A 17926-nucleotide genomic window follows, 5' to 3' on the forward strand; every position below is an offset into this window, starting at 1 on the left:
TTAGACATATCCAAACCGAGGATAATTCTACAAATAACACAAACAGGCCTGAATTCTTGAAAAATATTACCACTTTCAGGAAACAGTATATATATTTATTAACTGCAGTAAACACTGTTATTTTCTGTTCTACTACGGGTAATTTTTTTTTTATGCTGGTCTTAAAGATACCAATGTAGGGCTCTCTGCCCACCATGTGAGGACTCAGGTGGAGAAGGTCACAGACATGGCGGCTGTTAGGATGGGAAAGCTGACGATCGTACCTGCAGGTCTGATATGTGCATCTGTAACTGCGCTTGCAGCTACAGAAGAAAAACACAAAAAGCAGCTAGTACAGCCAGAGCAGCTCCCCACACGGACTGCACCACCTCTGCAGTTTAAACACGTCAAAGAGCAGCCTGGTCATTTACAAATGGGCTTAGCATCCATCTGCACTACAACTGGTCACTATATTGGCTGGTGCAATAGTGTTTATGTGTTTGTGAAAAATGGAATAATGGGTACAGTTCAATTTGGAAAAGATGCATATATCTATCTGAAGGATCCACCTCAAGATTTTCTCCCAAAACTTGGAGAGATTACAGTTTCAGGATTGGCAGGTGTGGTTTCAGCAAGAAAAGGTTCTAGGTCTAAGAAAATTGCTTATCCACTGGGACTGGCCTCTTTAGGAGCAACTGTTTGCTACCCAGTTCAGTCAGTAATAATTGCAAAGGTAACTGGGAAAAAGGCATATACTACAAGCCAGCAAATTTATGAAGCACTTAATTCACTGTGGACAAAAATCAACAAAGAGTCATTTCCTAAACCTAAAGAAAAATCTAAGTTAGGAAATTGTGCTGCAACAGAACTACCTGCCAAAACAACAGACAGCTGAAATACTCAGTGCCCTTGCCCACGGAACTCAGCTCCGAAACAAAGTCACAATCAGAATCGACCTCTGGGGGCTACACAGTTTCTGCCTGACCCCAGCTCATGGATCCGGGCAGTCCCATCCAGAAGATGTAGATACGTGCGGCACTAGAAGATGAAATGCTCTGCGAAGAGAACTACAACATGTATGAAGTTGAAAACAATGATGGAAAAATCATGTAAAGGGTAATTGACAGAGTATAACTTTTTTTTCTGGGGTATAACTTTTAAACAAAGTTTTTCTCTCATATCTTCTAATATAATGTACAGTTTGACCAATCACACATAAGGGGTTAAAACACAAACTGTGAATTTAATCCAAACAATATTAAATGATTGAAGAAGCCGAAGTACTGGGATGCATTTAATGATTTTTAAGGGTGTTTATGAAAAAATAGAGTAAATATATAAACACTGGTGAAATATGTATGTGTATATGTAAATACTTATACAGATATATACACATATTTGCTTTAGCTTTTTCAAATTAATGTCAGCTAAATTAGAATGGTGTGTAGACGGATGTGTTTCCACTACCCATTCTTTCATTCCCCAGAGCTGGAATAAAATATCCATTATTTTATGACAAAAAAAAAAAAAAAGATACACATGTAGTGATCCAAAGGGCCACCTATACCCTAATATTTATAGCAGCAATGTCCACAATAGCCAAACTGTGGAAGCAAGTCCACTGACAGGTGAATGGATAAAGAAGATGTGGTATAGAGGGAGGAGTCAAGATGGCGGAGAAGTAGCAGCTGAGACTACTTCAGATAGCGGAAGATCAGCTAAATAGCTTATCTAAAGATTGCAAACACCTACAAATCCAACGGGAGATTGAAGAGAAGAAGAACAGCAATTCTAGAAACAGAAAATCAACCACCATCTGAAAGAACTCTACGGAAAGCAGAAAGCGCTCAGGGAACAAAAGCTCCCGAAAGCAAACCCAGCAAACCCGAGCGGATTACTCAGCCCGGCCCCGGGTAAGGGCGGTGCAACTCCGCCTGGGGCAAAGACGCTTGAGAATCACTACAACAGGCCCCTCCCCCAGAAGATCAACGAGAAACGCAGCCAGGACCAAGTTCACCTACCAAGGAGTGCAGTTTCAATACCAAGGAGAGCGGCGGAATTCCAGAGGAGAAGAAAGCAAAGCACGGAACTCATGGCTTTATCCCCATGATTCTTTAGCCTTGCAGTTAATTTAATTTTTTTTCTTTTTCAATTTTTTTTTCTCTTCTTCTGCTAAATTTTTTTTAACTTTTACCGCTTTCTTTTTTAACATTTTTTAAATAGTTTATCTAATATATATATATATTTTTTTTCCTTTTTATCTTTTTTCTTTATCGGCTTTCTTTTTTTACTAGTTTTTTTTTTTCTTTCTGAACCCCCTTTTATCCCCTTTCTCCCCCCTCACGATTTGGGATCTCTTCTGATTTGGCTAAAGCATATTTTCCTGGGGTTGTTGCCACCCTTTTAGTATTTTACTTGCTCCTTCATATACTCTTATCTGGACAAAATGACAAGGCGGAAAAATTCACAACAAAAAATAGAACAAGAAGCAGTACCAAAGGCTAGGGACCTAATCAATACAGACATTGGTAATATGTCAGATATAGAGTTCAGAATGACGATTCTCAAGGTTCTAGCCGGGCTTGAAAAAGGCATGGAAGATATTAAAGCAACCCTCTCGAGAGATATAAAAGCCCTTTCTGGAGAAATAAAAGAACTAAAATCTAACCAAGTTGAAATCAAAAAAGCTATTAATGAGGTGCAATAAAAAATGGAGGCTCTCACTGCTAGGATAAATGAGGCAGAAGAAAGAATTAGCGATATAGAAGACCAAATGACAGAGAATAAAGAAGCCGAGCAAAAGAGGGACAAACAGCTACTGGACCACGAGAGATAAGTGACACCATAAGACGAAACAACATTAGAATAATTGGGATTCCAGAAGAAGAGGAAACAGAGAGGGGAGCAGAAGGTATATTGGAGAGAATTATTGGAGAGAATTTCCCCAATATGGCAAAGGGAACAAGCATCAAAATCCAGGAGGTTCAGAGAACCCCCCTCAAAATCAAAAAGAATAGGTCCACACCCCGTCACCTAATAGTAAAATTTACAAGTCTTAGTGACAAAGAGAAGATCCTGAAAGCAGCCCGGGAAAAGAAGTCTGTAACGTACAATGGTAAAAATATTAGATTGGCAGCAGACTTATCCACAGAGACCTGGCAGGCTAGAAAGAGCTGGCATGATATATTCAGAGTACTAAACGAGAAAAACATGCAGCCAAGAATACTATATCCAGCTAGGCTATCATTGAAAATAGAAGGAGAGATTAAAAGCTTCCAGGACAAACAAAAACTGAAAGAATTTGCAAATACCAAACCAGCTCTACAGGAAATATTGAAAGGGGTCCTCTAAGCAAAGAGAGACCCTAAAAGTAGTAGATCAGAAAGAAACAGAGACAATATACAATAACAGTCACCTTACATGCAATACAAGGGCACTAAATTCATATCTCTCAATACTTACCCTGAATGTTAATAGGCTAAATGCCCCAATCAAAAGACACAGGGTATCAGAATGGATAAAAAAAACCCATCTATATGTTGCCTATAAGAAACTCGTCTTAAACCCGAAGACACCTCCAGATTTAAAGTGAGGGGGTGGAAAAGAATTTACCATGCTAATGGACATCAGAAGAAAGCAGGGGTGGCAATCCTTATATTAGATCAATTAGACTTTAGGCCAAAGACTATAATAAGAGATGAGGAAGGACACTATATCATACTCAAAGGAACTGTCCAACAAGAAGATCTAACAATTTTAAATATCTATGCCCCTAACGTGGGAGCAGCCAACTATATAAACCAATTAATAACAAAGAAACACATCGACAATAATACAACAATAGTAGGGGACTTTAACACTCCCCTCACTGAAATGGACACATCATCCAAGCAAAAGATCAACAAGGAAATAAAGGCCTTAAAGGACACACTGGACCAGATGGACATCACAGATATATTCAGAACATTTCATCCCAAAGCAACAGAATACACATTCTTCTCTAGTGCACATGGAACATTCTCCAGAATAGATCACATTCTTGGTCCTAAATCAGGTCTCAACCGTTATGAAAAGATTGGCATCATTCCTTGCATATTTTCAGACCACAATGCTCTGAAGCTAGAACTCAATCACAAGAGGAAATTTGGAAAGAACCCAAATACATGGAGACTAAACAGCATCCTTCTAAAGAATGAATGGGTCGGGGCGCCTGGGTGGCTCAGTGGGTTAAGCCGCTGCCTTCGGCTCAGGTCGTGAGCTCAGGCTCCTGGGATCGAGTCCCGCATCGGGCTCTCTGCTGGGCGGGAAGCCTGCTTCCCTCTCTCTCTGCCTGCCTCTCCGTCTACTTGTGATTTCTCTCTGTCAAATAAATAAATAACATCTTTAAAAAAAAAAAAAGAATGGGTCAACCAGGAAATTAAAGAAGAATTGAAAAAATTCATGGAAACAAATGATAATGAAAACACAACGGTTCAAAATCTGTGGGACACAACAAAGGCTGTCCTGAGAGGAAAATATATAGCAGTACAAGCCTTTCTCAAGAAACAAGAAAGGTCTCAGGTACACAACCTAACCCTAAACCTAAAAGAGCTGGAGAAAGAACAAGAAAGAAAGCCTAAACCCAGCAGGAGAAGAGAAATCATAAAGATCAGAGCAAAAATCAATGAAATAGAAACTAAAAAAACAATAGAACAAATCAACGAAACTAGGAGCTGGTTCTTTGAAAGAATTAATAAGATCGATAAACCTCTGGCCAGACTTATCAAAAAGAAAAGAGAAAGGACCCAAATAAATAAAATCATGAATGAAAGAGGAGAGATCACAACTAACACCAAAGAAATACAGACAATTATAAGAACATACTATGAGCAACTCTACACCAACAAATTTGACAATCTGGAAGAAATGGATGCATTCCTAGAGACATATAAACTACCACAACTGAACCAGGAAGAAATAGAAAGCCTGAACAGACCCATAACCAGTAAGGAGATTGAAACAGTCATCAAAAATCTCCAAACAGGGCGCCTGGGTGGCTCAGTGGGTTAAGCTGCTGCCTTCGGCTCGGGTCATGATCTCAGGGTCCTGGGATCGAGTCCCGCATCGGGCTCTCTGCTCGGTGGGGAGCCTGCTTCCCTCTCTCTCTCTCTCTCTCTCTCTCTCTCTGCCTGCCTCTCTGTCTACTTGTGATCTCTCTCTGTCAAATAAATAAATAAAATCTTTAAAAAAAAAAAAATCTCCAAACAAACAAAAGCCCAGGGCCAGATGGCTTCCCGGGGGAATTCTACCAAACATTTAAAGAAGAACTAATTCCTATTCTCCTGAAACTGTTCCAAAAAATAGAAATAGAAGGAAAACTTCCAAACTCATTCTATGAGGCCAGCATCACCTTGATCCCAAAACCAGACAAGGATCCCATCAAAAAAGAGAACTACAGACCAATATCCTTGATGAACACAGATGCAAAAATTCTCGCCAAAATACTAGCCAATAGGATTCAACAGTACATTAAAAGGATTATTCACCACGACCAAGTGGGATTTATTCCAGGGCTGCAAGGTTGGTTCAACATCCGCAAATCAATCAATGTGATACAACACATTAATAAAAGAAAGAACAAGAACCATATGATACTCTCCATAGATGCTGAAAAAGCATTTGACAAAGTACAGCATCCCTTCCTGATCAAAACTCTTCAAAGTGTAGGGATAGACGGCACATACCTCAATATTATCAAAGCCATCTATGAAAAACCCACCGCAAATATCATTCTCAATGGAGAAAAACTGAAAGCTTTTCCGCTAAGGTCAGGAACACGGCAGGGATGTCCGTTATCACCACTGCTATTCAACATAGTACTAGAAGTCCTAGCCTCAGCAATCAGACAACAAAAGGAAATTAAAGGCATCCAAATCGGCAAAGAAGAAGTCAAACTATCACTCTTCGCAGATGATATGATACTATATGTGGAAAACCCAAAAGACTCCACTCCAAAACTGCTAGAACTTGTACAGGAATTCAGTGAAATCATATAAAATCAATGCACAGAAATCAGTTGCATTTCTCTACACCAACAACAAGACAGAAGAAAGAGAAATTAAGGAGTCCATCCCATTTACAATTGCACCCAAAACTATAAGATACCTAGGAATAAACCTAACCAAAGAGACTAAGAATCTATTCACAGAAAACTATTAAGTACTCATGAAAGAAACTGAGGAAGACACAAAGAAATGGAAAAATGTTCCATGCTCCTGGATTGGAAGAATAAATATTGTGAAAATGTCTATGCTACCTAAAGCAATCTACACATTTAATGCAATTCCTATCAAAGTACCATCCATTTTTTTCAAAGAAATGGAACAAATAATCCTAAAATTTATATGGAACCAGAAAAGACCTCAAATAGCCAAAGGAATATTGAAAAAGAAAGCCAAAGTTGGTGGCATCACAATTCCGGACTTCAAGCTCTATTACAAAGCTGTCATCATCAAGACAGCATGGTACTGGCACAAAAACAGACACATAGATCAATGGAACAGAATAGAGAGCCCAGAAATGGACCCTCAACTCTATGGTCAACTCATCTTTGACAAAGCAGGAAAGAATGTCCAATGGAAAAAAGACAGCCTCTTCAATAAATGGTGTTGGGAAAATTGGACAGCCACATGCAGAAAAATGAAATTGGATCATTTCCTTACACCACACACGAAAATAAACTCAAAATGGATGAAGGATCTCAATGTGAGAAAGGAATCCATCAAAATCCTTGAGGAGAACACAGGCAGCAACCTCTTCGACCTCAGCCGCAGCAACATCTTCCTAGGAACATCACCAAAGGCAAGGGAAGCAAGGGCAAAAATGAACTATTGGGATTTTATCAAGATCAAAAGCTTTTGCACAGCAAAGGAAACAGTGAACAAAACCAAAAGACAACTGACAGAATGGGAGAGGATATTTGCAAATGACATATCAGATAAAGGGCTAGTGTCCAAAATCTATAAAGAACTTAGCAAACTCAACACCCAAAGAACAAATAATCCAATCAAGAAATGGGCAGAGGACATGAACAGACATTTCTGCAAAGAAGACATCCAGATGGCCAACAGACACATGAAAAAGTGCTCCATATCACTCGGCATCAGGGAAATACAAATCAAAACCACCATGAGATAGCACCTCACACCAGTCAGAATGGCTAAAATGAACAAGTCAGGAAATGACAGATGCTGGCGAGGATGCGGAGAAAGGGGAACCCTCCTACACTGTTGGTGGGAATGCAAGCTGGTGCAACCACTCTGGAAAACAGCATGGAGGTTCCTCAAAATGTTGAAAATAGAACTACCCTATGACCCAGCAATTGCACTGCTGGGTATTTATCCTAAAGATACAAACGTAGTGATCCGAAGGGCACGTGCACCCGAATGTTTATAGCAGCAATGTCTACAATAGCCAAACTATGGAAAGAACCTAGATGTCCATCAACAGACGAATGGATAAAGAAGATGTGGTATATATACACAATGGAATACTATGCAGCCATCAAAAGAAATGAAATCTTGCCATTTGCGACGATGTGGATGGAACTAGAGGGTATCATGCTTAGCGAAATAAGTCAATCGGAGAAAGACAACTATCATATGATCTCCCTGATATGAGGGAGAGGAGATGCAACATGGAGGGTTAAGGGGGTAGGAGAAGAGTAAATGAAACAAGATGGGATTGGGAGGGAGACAAACCATAAGTGACTCTTAATCTCACAAAACAAACTGAGGGTTGATGGGGGGAGGGGGGTTGGGGGGGTGGGGTTATGGATATTGGGGAGGGTATGTGCTATGGTGAGTGCTGTGAAGTGTGTAAACCTGGCGATTCGCAGACCTGTACCCCTGGGGATAAAAATATATGTTTATAAAAAATAAAATTTAAAAAAAGAAAAAAAAAACCATGAAGAAGATGTGGTATATATACAATAGAATACTACTCAGTTATCAAAAAAATGAAATTTTGCCATTTGTAACAAGTGGATGGAACTAGAGTGTATTATACTAAGTGAAATAAGTCAATCAGAGAAAGACAAGTATCATATGATCTCACTTGTATGTGGAATTTAAGAAACAAAACAGAGGAGCATAGGGGAAGGGAGAGAAAAGTAAAACAAGATGTAATCAGAGAGGGAGACGAAACATAAGAGACTCTTTAATCAGAGGAAACAAACTGAGGGTTACTGGAGGGGAGAAGGTGGGTGGTTACTGGAGGGGAGAGGGGGTGGAGGTAACTGGGTGATGAGGATATTAAGGAGGGCACATGATGTAATGAGCACTGGGTGCTATAGAAGATTGATGAATCACTGACCTCTATTTCTAAAATGAATAATACACTATATGTTAATTAACTGAATTTAAATTAAAAAATAGTAAAAAAATAAAAACAGAAAATCCCAGTCTTGACCTACTCAATCCCCTTGGAAAGCTGTAGTTTGAAAAATACTGCTCTAGGTCATAGTTACATGAATACAACTTAGCTTAGAAATTCAGCCACAGATAAGAAATGAAACTGTCACAAAATAGCGAGGAATTAAAAAGAGCTATTCGGTATAAAAATATGATTGATAAGGGTTCGTGTTATGAACAAGCAATAAGATTTACTTGTACAAAAGCTCCTACTAAAAATGAAAACATGAGAAACTATTCAGTACCAGGCACTGCATGTCCCACCCTCTCTCAGGAAATCTTTTAAACCCAATGAAGTTGGTATTATCTACATTTTACGCATAAAGAAGCATGTTCAGACATGGTAAGTGACTAAAGTCCAGAAAAGGGGTAGAACTGGGATTTGAATGGAATCTTCTTGCTATCAAAGCCCATGACCTGACCAGGGCCCCCAAGCATGGTATGTGATCCAAAGAAGAAAGACTCACCATCTGACAGCGTCCGAACAGCCACATCCTCTGTGGACACTCCCGGACCATGTCTGTTGTAAGCCACCACTCGGAAACTATACTCCGTGTATTTTTTCAACCCATTAATGGTATGGGAGTGACTTGAAACGTCAACATCCTTGGATAAAATAAAACAATTTACGTGCATGCAACTCAAGCCAAAAGAAATGCTGCAAAATAAAGAATTAACTACACAAATTCTTCATTTGATATGACGCAGATTTTTATCCCTTTTCAGAAATTCTACTTAACAATCAAAGCAGATTAATGAGAAACACTCGCAATTTACTGAGAAATATTGCTTGATGTTTAGTGACCTTTCCCGATAAAAACTAGAGAATATAACCTGGTACAAAGAAATAGAGTCTGCTGACTTTCCATTTCCTGTATACAACTTTTTTTATTCTGAGATTTCTAGACAAGCAAGTATTGATTTTGGGAAATAAATTTCAACTCCACTATTCCAATCAATGGACTGAAAAATGGCTTTGGGGTGCACAGGTGGCACATTCGGTTAAGCATCCCACTCTTCATTTCAGCTCAGGTCGTGATCTCAGGGTGCTGGGATGGAATGCTCTGCATCAGGCTCCACGCTGGGTGTGGAGCCTGCTTAAGATTCTCTCTCTCCCTCCTCCTCTGCTCCTCCCACTGTGCTCTCTCTCTCTCTCTAAAATAAATAAATATATCTTACCAAAAAAGGCTTCATCTTTTACCTGTTCTTTATCAGTCCCTTTTTCCATGTAGTACAATTTGTAATTCTGAATTTCCCCATTGCCAGACAATGGTGTTTCCCAGCTGACAGTGATAGAAGTCGGTGAAGCTGCGTATGCCCGGATGTTAGGTGCTGGGCCAGGGAGCTGAACTAGAAAGAAAATTTTGAGACAGCAAGATATGAATGAAATTTACTGAACTCTTCAATCACCAGTCTCAGCAATAACATCATATTGGCCATGTTTTTAAAAACATTAAAAACTGAGAAAACAACTGATTTGACTGAAGTGGTTTTAGGATAATATATAAATGCATTTCCCTTTCTATGACTCAAATTATAACCAAAAACTATCTGTGAAGTATCTTAAATGTATTCAAAGGAATAAATAAACATTGCAAAATTTTTCCTGTGGTTTATAAAAGCCTAGTTTTAGAGCAGGACTGCAGCACATAAAAGTAGCCATCTCAAAAACAGAGTCTTCAGGGGATTAAAGAGTACACTAACCATGATGAGCACTGAGTAATGTGTAGAACTGTTGAATTGCTCTATACACCTAAACCTAATATAACACTGTATGCTACTTATTCTGCAATTAAAGGAAAAAACCTAAAAAAAAAAAAAAGAGAGAGAGAGCCTTCTTTTGCCAGACAGTGTGGATACAGTGACAGACAGAGCCCCTGCCCACAAAGAATTCCCAGTCTAGAGGGAAGTCAGACATATAAATAGTTGCGAAAGTCACAAATGCCAACAGATTTAGTAATGATTTTAACGAAAACAGAAAGAGAAAACACGACTCAGCTTTGAGAGAGGAGTGTGTAGGCAAGGGAAGGACTGGGGAAGACTTCTGGGGAGCCAGAAGGAAGAGCGTCCTCAGATACCAAGGGAAAAATTATTCTAGTCAATGGGTGGGATATGTGAGAAGACAGTGTAATGTGGTTCAGGGCAAATACTGAATGAATAAGGGAGGGAGAATGTGGAGAAGCAGGACACAGCCGGGTAACAAAGAGCTTCCAACGTGCTGCTGTGGAGCCTGCCTCATCTCTTGTAGGTGTTAGGTAATCACTGAACAGTCACGAGCAGGAGCATGCCATGGTCAGATTGTGTTTAGAAAGGACACGTCAACGTATGCATGGAAGAAAAACAGTAAGGGAGTAAGACTATAGAATAATGATTTTTAAAATAGCTACCGTTTATTGAATGCTTACTGAAAGTGCTTTACAGCATTTAATGTAAATATAAATAAATACAAAATGCAGCTGAAAGTGCTTTACACGTATTTAAATTATGTCTTACGTAGTTTTTGCACTAACCCACACAAGAGCGATACTATGATCATCGCAGTCTGCAGATGAGGTTGGCTAAGGACTGTTCTGTGTGATGGGCAAGTTAGTGGTGGAGCCCAGAGCTGCACACCTTCTGACTCTAACACGTGGACTCACGTGTCGCCGACCAGGCTGGAGACACGACACTGTCCGTGGGGTGTTTGTGACGGGAAGGCTTGATGGTTTGTTCACGGACTGTCTGTCTTGCTCTAACTCCTACAACAGCTCCCGGACCTTTTTACTGTATTCTTTTTATCTGACTGATGGACTGACAAGTTCCAGCCCCAATTTATACACAAATTCCAGAGGTTACCCGTGTCTACACTTTGGTAGACATTCTATATTTGAAAACCGTTTTTGTGGTGTCGGTGTTTCTGTAACAGAATCCATTAGATTTGAGGAGCAGGAAAAAAAACCTGGCAAAATGTAGAACAAACTAGCTTTCTTAAGGAACAGCACCACAGCTTGATGGTTTTGCTACCGAAGCAGAGAAACCCGAATGTGGTTATTCTGACAGTTGTTTGCTTTATTTAGTCATGAATCATGTTATTCACTCAATGTTGAGAGCATTATTTTGTGCAGCCCGACAGGTGGGATTTGTCACACTTCTGCTGCCACAGAAAACTTTCCTCTAAGTTATTAAAGGGGAAGGAAAACAAAACAATCCTCCAATTCCCTTGAAAATACTTTCAATATATTCATTGGATACACATAAGCAAACATGATCCTAAAAAGGCACTAAGAAATTCTTTCATTTCACCTGCACAGTGGCATAATAAATGGAAAAAATTTTAAGTTGGTTTGTTCAGCTAAGTGTGTAAAATATTTTCAGAGGGCTGCCTCCAACATTTATACCTCCCGGCCCAGGCTGAATACCTCCAGATGGAGTACACATCTCTTTCCTTTACCTCGTCTTTTGCCAAGACATGTTATAGCCACTTTCCATCCCTAAAATACTCTCAAGAGAATCAGGTCCCCCTTCCATCTACATTCTTATTTAGTCTCTTTCTTCTCATCAAACTCCTTGAAAAAATGACTGTGTTGCCTACTTTCCTTAGAATTACAGAGATATAATATTAGGTAGATAGGATCAGAGGAAAAAGTCTAGAAGGCATCTGAGCCAGGTCTTAAAGAATCAATAAAATGTGAGTGTGTATCAGCAAAGTCCTATTACCTTCCATGATTTGCCACAGTTTGATGTGAATTAATTTGCTCTCCCTTAACCAATTCATAAGGTCCTTGACGGCAAGGAGCTGTACCTTCTGCACTGCCATGGTACACAAGCCTACAAAGAAGGTAGACCTTTTTATCATCTGCCTACATGTAGGGCTGATGGACAGGTGAAAGACTTACCCTCGGGCTGTGTTTCTACTCGGAGCGGAGCTGAACTCTCTCCGGAGCCATGCTTATTTTGAGCCGTAACTCTAAAGATGTACACAGTCGCCGGCATCAGGTTTTGAATGGTCACCTGCATTTCTCCTGGGCGACTGGTGTTCTCAACACGTTCCCTTTGGACAAAGAGGGATGTGGAAAGAAACAGCATTGATTAGGAATACTTCTAGAATGTGCAGTTTCATTTTCACTGCAATTCCTATAAATACAATGCCATATAAAAATCTTAACTCTTGACTTCGGGAAATGGACACAGTTGAGTTAAAGGAGGTGGGTCGGGGGGATGAGGGAGGTGAGTGGGGGGACGAGGTAACTGGGTGATGGGCATTAAGGAGGGCATGTGATGTGATGGGCACTGGGTGTTATATGCAACTAATGAATCACTGAACATTGTATCAAAAACTACTGATGTACTGTACGTTGGCTAATTGAATTTAAATTAAAAAATCTTAATTTAAGTCAAATTAACTCTTCAGAAAGCAAGGCTTTGGGGGGGGAACAGTGCACATAATATGGAGAGTAGCAAAGAGCAATATCACACATGTCTGATACCTTGCTGATGTCCTTGCTTAAACATCACTGACTTTTTGGTCATAACCACACCTTCCTTTCAGAGAAGGAACAAACAAGGGTCTTCTCATTGCCATTTCAAATGGGGAAGCTGGCCATCAATTCTGTAGGCTTTAGGAATCACTGAGTTTTAAGGAGTGATTTTTCAGGGAGACAGAGGTAATTACAAGCATGACCCAGTTTTCAAGGAAAATATCAAAGAATTCTGTGTATATTTTGGATAAAAGACTCAATAAAAACAAAGCTAGAGATTATTACTTTAAAAGTTGGGAACATTAGAAATTTAAATGATCCTAAAATAACCCAATCTATAAAAAAAGTGAAACCTGCCCCTGATTTTTATATTTGTTAAGGCAAATACTCTTAGAATGATATCTAAATTGATTTGAAATGTTTAACAAATTTTATGACAACAGGACAAAAGAATCTAGCAGTCTAGTGTTACGAACTGAGAAGATAAAAGCAGTTATCTGGCTTCTTTAAAAGCTTCCAGACTAACCTGGGATCTGAGAGTCCCACAATCGGACCCATAATTACAGTCAGTCTATTGTATGTACTAGATAAAAACCAGTTAATATTACACAAGAGTTTCAACAAATATTGTGGAAGAATTCATTTGTTTTAGACAAATCGCTGGCCTTTAAGAATTGTCGATCATGTAAAGAGAGATTTGTATCTAATCCGACAGAGTAATAAAAAGGCCCAAAACTACTCTGTGGACAAAATTACTTGGAACTACATAATCTGCCGAATTAACATTTTTAAAGATATTGGTTATTTTCCCTGAAATCACTGATAAAATTTGTTTAGTTCTACATGAACTTATGCCAATTTGCCTGATTATATGTGAATATTTACATTTCAGAGATTTAAGTGTTTTTCAGTAGTTTCCAGTTTTTTAAACTACCTTATTTTTATTTAAAACAAACCAAACCAACAGTACCCACACCATCTTCACAGAGAGTGCTTGTTCCAGCAAAGAAGAGTACTATGGGAACAGAAGTTATTACTCAAAGATCCTTGAGGTATTGACAGATATTTTCTCTTCAGCTAGCCCTCTAAGTCACAAGATTTAAAAGGGGGTATCAGCGGATTTCTTATACTCTGAAATTTCTGACAGTTGCTCTGATGGCAACTGATTGCTGCCTAAAAGGAAGTATGGTATTTGACACTTCACCAAACTAGAAGGTCTGTGTAGTAGCACAGAATAGGTCTGTTTTGCTCACTGTACATAACAGTTTAAACAAAAAGTTGAGACCATCTTGAGAAAGATAGTTGGGGGGTGCTATTTTACGTTAAACTGAAGTGTCTCAATCACGTTCCCATATTACAGCAGAACTAAGCAGAAAGTTCAGACACGGAAAGCAGTGTCACAGATATGTGAAGAATGCATGAATGGAAATTGGGCTTCTCTACATAAACCCTGTATAGTAATAATATGTACATCTTTTGTTCATTCCTATGTGAAAGAAAAAAAACACAGGAGAAATGAGTGAAGGGAATGAAAAACTTAGAACAGATTTCTACAGAAATCCTACAATTAAAAAGAATCAGTAATACGTATGATTCCTTAAGATGGAAGAACAAATATCCAGTACCTGCAAACACTTTAACTCTAGATTGGTCTGAGGTTCCAGAACCAAGAGCCTGTCTAGAAAAAACTTTGACTTCAGGACAAGACCCAGGGTGAGTTATAAAAGTACAATTCTCACAGTTGTGTGAGGTTATGATGGAACTTGGGTTAGGATGTGTAAACTGAGAGTCAAAGCAGAAAGGAAAAGCTACGTTTTCTATTAAGACAGTGCTGGGCGAGGTGCTAAGAGCTCCATTCTAGTTTTGACAAGCTCACTAATTCCTTCTGAGCCAGATAGTAAATATTTACAGGTTAAGAGACAAAATGGAAAATATTATGTAGTTACTTACAAAATCTATTAAAATGTAATGATTTGAAAACACAAAAAAATATTCTTAGCTCCTGGGTCATAAAAATAACAAGTCTGATTTGGCCCACAGTCCGTAGCTTGCCAATTCCTGGGCTTAACTAAGATAGCTAAGGGGCTTCATCCTTCTCTAAAATGTTATTAACTTCTGGAAGAACTTACTCTGAATTTTCCATTTAGTGGCTAATATCAGAAAAGTACTCAATTTATACTAAAAAAGGGTGAACATTTCCTGGTTGAAAAGGCAAAGGACCCTTTGAAATCTCAAGGAACTCAGGCACCCGGAAGAATTACACCTCATGACCAAGACACACAGTGCCACCTTGTGGCTGATTTTTCAAGTGCAGGAAGAAGTAGGATTTGTAAATCCAGGTAGTGGCTCCAGGCCCACTCTGATTTCTCATTTTAAATCTGTGACGAAAATTTACTACTCTCATTTTTTTTAGATGAGAAAACTTAAGCTTATAAAGGTTAAATAAATTCTGTTTACAAAACAAGCAGGGTCTAGTCTTCTGACTTAGTGTTCTTTCTACTCCTTCAAGGCTTGTATTCAGAAATCATAAACTTCATTCACAAATGAAAGGACAAAAACATGATGGTCTCCAAGAATCTTCCTTTGACTGTTCCCTAGATTTATTCTGTCCACTCCAAGTCACTGCTCTCACCTTCGTCTAGGCCATACTTACCACGTGCCTAGATTAACTAGATTTGTCTCCCTGACTTCATTTTTCTTGTCTTTATGTAGTGCTCATAAACTACTAAAAAAAGCCATTTAATAAAATCACAGTGCACACTTGCTCAGTAGTCTAGAATGCTCCTTTCTTAACTGATTATGTCCAAATCCTTACTGGCATTATGACATTTGGCTCCAAACTTCCACTTTATTATAATCTCTTACTAATTCCTACCAGCTCTCTGGGCCAGTTAAACTTTCCTACTTTTCCCACCCATCAAACACCAGACACACAAATTAAATTGGATCCTCCTTGCACCTCTTCTTCCCTTATACATACATGCCTTGTCTTCCTGCCTGACAATTTAATTTTAAATCAAAGTGACAGATTCTCATTAAAAACAAAATTATATATAGTTTTTAAAAGTCCAAATGCCCCAGTTTTTGTTTCTCCTCAAAACCTGTCCTTCCCTGACACCTAACTGACCAGTATCTTACCAGATCTCTTCATGTCAGGTTTTTCTCAACCTCAGCACAACTGCGCTTTCGGTGGGATAATTCTTTGTTTTAAGGGGCTGCAGGATGTGTATCAGCATCTGTGGCTTCTACTCACTGGATGCCAGGAGGCGTCCTCTCTCATCTGAGCTTTAATACCCCAAAATGTCAGCAGACATGGTGAAGTGTCCACTGAGGGATGGGGGCAAACTGTCCCTGGCTGAGAATCACTGTTTTAGGCATTTTTACACGCACACCAAAATACACAGATATGTCATTAAAAAATTATTGTATCACACTTCATATGGATATACATATATTAATTATGTGCCCATTCCTCCGTCAGTGGGCACTGACTTTTCTTCCTTTTTTCATTGTTACAAATAATGTTAGAATAAACATTTTTATGAGTGCTCTATGTATATGTAGATCTGTTTTCTTTTTTTTTTAATATTTTATTTATTTATTTGAGAGAGAGAGAGAATGAGAGAGAGTACATGTGAGGAGAGAGGTCAGCAGGAGAAGCAGACTCCCTGCTGAGCAGGGAGCCTGATGTGGGACTCCATCCCAGGACTCCAGGATCATGACCTGAGCTGAAGGCAGTTGCTTAACAAACTGAGCCACCCAGGTGCCCTGTAGATCTGTTTTCTATAGAACATCTAGAAGTGTTATTGTTGGGTTATTGTTATTGTTATTGATGGATGTGTGCACTAAGAACGTTAAAAAAAAAATCTGCCAAATCACTTTCTCCAAGGGCTACTCTTATACTGCCATCAAAAGCCTAGAGCAGATTTCTTCCCACTATTTTAACTTGTTTAACACTATATATTATCAACTTAAAATTTTTGCCAGCCTTAAAAGTAAAAAAGTTTCACTTTTTGTATTATTTTGTATCTCCCAGACCATGAGCAACAGCAAAAACATTTTTTAACTTTAATGGGCTTTCCATTAACCTCTGCTAATCAATCTATTTGTACCACTCACCTCTTGGGACATTGTCTTTTACTTAAGATTTGTAGGGTGCTCTTTATATAGACTAGATAGCAGCACAATGTTTTATAAATGTTACAAACTTTTTCCCAGCTCATCACTTGATAGCTTTTGTTTATGATATTTTATCATGTGAAATTTTACACTGTTATGTAATAAACTTTGTCGATCTCTCCTGTTGTGGCTTCTGGATTTCCTGTCGTCTATTAAAAGGCCTTTCACACTCAAGTGATAAAACAGTTTCTGCATTTTCTTCTAATACATTTATGAGCCTTACAATCTCTTAATCTGTCTATAATTTATTGTTATACATAAGACAGAGATATAACTTCCATTCTTTCCACAAAATGGAGTTAATTATCTCAACATGATTTCTTGAATAAGCTATTATTTCTCCATTGATTGAAATGAATTTATTCATTTAACAAGTAATTATTTAGTCCTACTATATGCTAGGCCCTGTTCCAGGTGCCGGTGATACTCTATTGAATAAGACAGACATAAGAAATAGGTTAATTAAAAGAGAAGACTGCAGAGTGTTAAAGCATTGTGAAAACAAAATAAAACAAAACAAAACAGAAAGCCACCCAAAACAGGGTGATGTGATAGCAGTGGTCTTCTGGTAAATGTTTAATAACCAGCCCTGGTTTGTAGCACTTGTCCCAGTCAATACTCATGCCATGCCCTGTTTTGAGCTACCACGTTGTCATCGGGTCTAAAATTTCCTGAAACTTTAAAAACTGGCTTGGGAACAAACTGGCTCCAGAACACCACTGTGTGATAGGACTGAAGGGGGCGAAGTTGGGGGGGTCTTCAAGGAAGGCCTATGGAGGTGTGATCTGAAGATGACAGATACAAAGCCAGAAACAGTTGTTTGTGAGGGAAATACATTTCTGATAGAAGGAACAGCAAAGG

General features: G+C 38.8%; 1 protein-coding gene and 1 long non-coding RNA gene across 9 annotated transcripts in view; one reads left to right on the forward strand and one right to left on the reverse strand.

Annotated features, from left to right (window-relative positions):
* The window catches only part of NEO1 (neogenin 1), a 246573-nt gene that overhangs the window by 49676 nt on the left and 178971 nt on the right, over nt 1–17926 (reverse strand). For all 8 annotated transcript variants that reach the window (XM_047736691.1, XM_047736694.1, XM_047736688.1 and 5 more), the window contains 3 exons: nt 12305–12459; nt 9631–9779; nt 8897–9035 (listed from right to left, as the gene is read on the reverse strand). In XM_047736691.1, coding sequence (XP_047592647.1) covers nt 8897–9035; nt 9631–9779; nt 12305–12459 — 443 coding nt within the window. The remainder of the gene's footprint in view (nt 1–8896; nt 9036–9630; nt 9780–12304; nt 12460–17926) is intronic.
* Nucleotides 554–855, forward strand: LOC125104209 (uncharacterized). The gene is made up of 2 exons (XR_007128617.1): nt 554–712; nt 824–855. It is a non-coding gene; the product is annotated as an uncharacterized LOC125104209 (long non-coding RNA).

Source organism: Lutra lutra, chromosome 7 (genome assembly GCF_902655055.1).
Source record: "Lutra lutra chromosome 7, mLutLut1.2, whole genome shotgun sequence".
NCBI lineage: Eukaryota > Metazoa > Chordata > Mammalia > Carnivora > Mustelidae > Lutra > Lutra lutra.